The sequence below is a fragment of the Engraulis encrasicolus genome, chromosome 1 (assembly GCF_034702125.1).
Source record: "Engraulis encrasicolus isolate BLACKSEA-1 chromosome 1, IST_EnEncr_1.0, whole genome shotgun sequence".
Classification (NCBI taxonomy): Eukaryota; Metazoa; Chordata; class Actinopteri; order Clupeiformes; family Engraulidae; genus Engraulis; species Engraulis encrasicolus.
In genome coordinates, this window is record NC_085857.1 from 16,373,414 (window position 1) to 16,378,413 (window position 5,000).

General features: G+C 40.9%; 1 protein-coding gene across 1 annotated transcript in view; it reads left to right on the plus strand.

The window, feature by feature from the left end:
- The window catches only part of iqce (IQ motif containing E), a 30,735-nt gene that overhangs the window by 12,698 nt on the left and 13,037 nt on the right, over positions 1-5,000 (plus strand). Inside the window, exons 13-15 of the mRNA XM_063207791.1 lie at positions 127-182; positions 4,038-4,208; positions 4,612-4,784. Of these exons, the coding sequence (XP_063063861.1) occupies positions 127-182; positions 4,038-4,208; positions 4,612-4,784 (400 nt within the window). The remainder of the gene's footprint in view (positions 1-126; positions 183-4,037; positions 4,209-4,611; positions 4,785-5,000) is intronic.

A 5,000-nucleotide genomic window follows, 5' to 3' on the forward strand; every position in this document is an offset into this window, starting at 1 on the left:
TTGATTGATTGAATGATTGAATGATTGATTGATTGATTGATTGATTGATTCGATGATTGATCGATTGACTGGAGAATAGATATATGCATAAGTTGATATAATGTTTAACTGCTGTTTTCTGTACAGGATACATCGAATGGAGTAAGCAGAGGTTGGTGAGAAGACTTTTGGATCTGGAGAGGGTAAGCAGACCAAATCCATCCCATTTTTTTCATGCCCAGACCTTTCACTGACTTTGTGTCTGACATTAGTTTTTTTTTACCCATGTGACAATTTCAGATGATGTTGACAATGATGATGATGATGGTGGTTGTTGTGGTTGGGGTGGTGGTCATGATGGTACTATATTGTGAGTGATCTGACCTCATCTACGCTGACAAAGCCATTCGTAGATCATTAACCCTTTGAGGAGTACCATCACAAATATGTGATTAGAATTTTGCCCAAATTTTGAGTTCTCATTATGATGTCATAATGTCTTTGCGAGATTTTTAACACAGACGTCTATAGGAGCTGTAGAGTGTTCCAGTAAAATTCTAGAAGAACCTCTAGAAATTCCTTACTCCTCAAAGGGTTAAAAAATGAAGTCTAATCTGTTTGTGCAAGCAAGCTTGACTAAGACTTCAGTTCAGTGATTTTGCATTTCAGTGAACACCCAAATGTTAAACCAAATGAACTCATTATTTACTGTTGATGCAGTAGTTGGCTATTTGTTTTGTTTGCAAAGTAAAGTGTAGCCAGGATGTTTGCCCAGTGCTGTAATGGGTGCACTCAGCTGTGTCTAAGGCTGTAGCTTCACATAGATTAAAAGACGTGCCACAGTCATAAATCAGAGGCTGTTTATATGAGTTTATTGCATAGCAATAGGAGAGTCAGTGTTGGCTTGCCAAGCCATTGTGCAGCTACTCCATGGGTTGGCATAGGCAGAACAGACAAACAGAGATAGACAGACAAAGCGTCAATGATGGATGAAAACACTGTTTTGTAGTCTAATGAAGAAGAGAGGGCATTGCATAGAAAAGGGAGAGTCAATATTGTTTCGTTAGCTCTGAGAGCAAGTCTATGGCAGTCATCCCAGGCAAAAAGGAACTTAATCACTTAAATAGACTATTTTGTTTCAATGGTTTATCAATTTCACAAAGGTCAAGCATTTATATGTATGCAAAACTATTTGAAGGACATCTACGTACAGAGCCATCTAGCATGTATTTGTCTGTCTGTATGTCTGTCTGTTATTTACTGGTCTTGCAGTAGTTTACTCCGCCAAGGAGGTTATGTCGCGTTGGTTGTTTGTCTGTCTATTTGTTTGTCTGTCTGTCTGTCAGCAGGATAACTCAAAAATATATGAACAGATTTGGATTAAACTTTGTGGGAAAGTTGTTGGGAATGACCAAAGGAAAACGTGATTAAACTTTAATGGTAATCCGGATCACGATCCGGAAGCAGGACTTTTTTAAAGATTAGTCACCATTGCGGAATAGGGTGAATCTTGGCAGAAAGACTTGGAAAAAAAGGTGTAACACAGTCAAATGTTCAATTAAACAGCTTCCTTGGCGGTTGTCTGCACTTTCTGAGTGCATTTCTAGTTGGCTATTTGTTTGTACAGCAAAGCATGGCCAGGCTGTTTGATGTGATGGATGCTCTCAGCTGTGTCTAAGGCAGCAGTTTCACACAGATTAAAAGACTTGCCTCCGTGATATAATAAGTCAATGGGATGTTTAAATGGGTGTTTATTGCATAGCAATAGGAGATTCAGCGTTGGCTTGGCAAGCTATCTGAGTTCAGTAAGTCCAATGCAATGCTGCTTGAACTCCATGGGTTGGCATTGGCTTTTTGGTAGACAGACAGGAAGAAAGTCAAAAGATTGATTAGAGTCATTGCGTTGTAGTCTGTTTTTGGGACAATGGGAGCTGCAGCATTGCTTGGCAAAGCTCTGGAAGCAAGTCTGTGGCATTGCTCCAGATAAATTCTGCAGAAATGCACAAAGGCTTTCATGTTTTTCAGTAGTTGTGTTAAGTTATTTCTTTGTGTGATAAGGCCAAACTGTTATGTACAATTCTAAATCCGTTAAATCAGGCCCGACACCATGATTTTCCTGATTTTGGGTCCCAACTAGGGCTGCACGATTATGGAAAAAAATCATAATCACGATTATTTTGGTCAAAATCGTAATCACGATTATTGATTTTTTGCAGATTTTTTTGAAAATTATAACAAGATGAAATATAACCAAGAATGAATTATATATGGGATGAGCAAAATATAATGAATTGCAATAATTATGTAAAGGCAATAGTATGAAACTTGGGTGGACAGATTTCTGGCCAGAGACACCATCCTGTCAGTATGTTCTGGCTTCAAGGACACTCTCAAAGGTAGGTCACTATTGCCACGATTAAATCACGATTAAAATCACAACTTCGATTTCACAATTTTATCACAATTTTCGATTATTTTTGATTAATTTGGCATTCCTATATATCATGAACACCACCTTTTCTGGGGCTCTGATATGGGATTGCCCTCATATTAACAAATATATGAACATCCATATTCACTATCAATATTCTTAAGGCAAAACTAATGAAGGCTTTTTCAAATTTCATGCTTGCCAAATGTCATGCTTTCATCCTTCAGTGAACGTTTGGCCTTATTTACAGTTCGAGAGGGTGGCCATTAAGGCTGTAACAATACACCCAACCCACGATTCGGTTTGTATCACGATATATGACCCATGGTTCGATACGCCCCACGATTTTTTTTTTAAAGGAAAAAAAAATAAGAAGAAAATACATATGTTTTCTTTTTGCATTTACCTGCCTACATTAATTTTGTAGGTGTACTAATTGATGTTGCAGATATACCACTGCAACCGGTTCCCCAGGTGTTGACATCAAAGCACAACACAGAGAAATAAGGGATATTAGTTCACCAAGGAAAAGTAGGCTCATTATTAATAGGCTTAGATCATGATCATCATATCATGCTGAGATGCTGACCGTGTGTGAGAGAGACAGAGACGGAGAGAGAAGGGTCAGGGTTCCAGTAGGTAGCCTATAACAACTGTCTCACATTATCAAACATTATCCAATTAATATCCAAACATTAACTGAAAACAACACTGGCCATATTTCATCAGGAAACATGTTGTATAAAGTTACTTACAGAAATGCAACACTTAATTTTGATGTTTAATATTTTTGTAACTTTTTTGATCGTGCTGCAGCGCACGCACGCTTCTAAATGAACCTCAGTTATGGTCTCACTATGCAACATGCACGTTGTCCTTTGTTTGATTTTGTGATTTGACATTTTGTCAAGAGCGGGAATGGATGCAGAGGCTGAAATGGAGCATGTTTTCGCTAGGCAGGCGGCCAATGCGGGGAAGAAAATGCTGCTGCCTAATATCCACATCTATCTCAACGTTCGCTCGACTTCAGACACTTCCCTTATTAGAGCGTAGCGTGGTTTGTGAATTTGGGCAGGCGGACCATCTCGCTCTCTTTCTCTCTCTCCGCTCAACGTCTATCTCCACTCAACATGCACCGGCGCATGCATGGATCAAAAAGTCTTCACATGTTTGATAAAGCCTTCTTGGTCTGTTGTTCAGTTCTGTACCTTCCGACGTTTTTCGTCTCGCGGAGGTTGCTCAGGCAATTGATAACAACAAATGCACGTGCTGGTTGGACGGAACATTTTATAAGAGGGGTGAATGGAAGTGTTACTCGCACATGTGCGCCCCTTTTCTACTTGTCTTTTTTTAAGCGCATATGCAAACATTTGCCTGTATCCTGCTGTTTTCTAGACTGAGGGGTAACAACTTTGAAAGGGCGCATCGCGATTCTGCGAGGAAGGTTCGCGAGAGGTGTTCGTGGGTCTGCGTACCGCGATCCCTCGGTTCGATGCAATATCGTTACAGACTTAGTGGCCATCTTTAAAAATGGCCACCTTGAAAAAATGCCCATCTTGAAAAAAAAGGCTTAATCCATCATTATGCGGTTCTTGTTATTTCTCATGCTCATACTCATTTTCTCCAGAGACTAGAGGAGAAGAGACATCGCCACTCCACCAAAGATGCCACCACAACCAAAGCCCCCAGCGAGTCTCGCCTCATCGCCACGACAACGGGGTCAGAGGTCACAGAGACTTCAGCGACAACACCTGTTGCTCGTGAGATGGCATCAACCACATCCTCCGAAACGCACATGGTAAACTTTATTCTCAATCTGACGTGTTGAAATAAAGGCTTGTTAAAATGTTAATAACGCCATGTTAAAATAATAAAGGCTTTTTTTCTCCCACTGATGATCAAACTCTATGTGTTGAATTTTTTCTCCATAGGTCTGGCTCATTTTTTGAAACAAAGATGACCTTGTCCATTTTAACTTGCAATTTTTCCCAACAGGATGTCATGTCATTCATTTCTTTCATCAAATGTCAAATGCTTTTTCTAGTCTAGTGCATCTTTACATATGGTTATGCACAAATAGCACTACAGTCTGAAATGTTGTGCAGAACTGTGTGTCTGTTGATGAGAACATCATCGCGGTTTTAAGACACGAGCCAAACCAATGGAGAAAAACTCCTAACACGGCAAACATCTCTGTGCAGGAGAGGCTGGGTGCTGCTGTTGGTGATCGTGAGGGTGATGGAGGAGGAGGTGGAGGTGGAGGTGGAGGTGGAAGTGGAGGGGATCTGAGGCAGGAGTGTGTACGTCTGAGGGGCGTGGCCAGGAGACTGAGGGAGGAGCGGAACGCCCTGCAGGAAGCACTCAGCAAGAAAGAGTGAGTGACATAGTATACCATGCACCACATACAGAAGACACACACATCACTCTAGCATGCACTACAAGAACACACACACACACACACACACACACACACACACACACACACACACACACACACACACACACACACACACACACACACACACACACACACACACACACACACACACACACACACACACACACACACACACACACACACAATGACAAG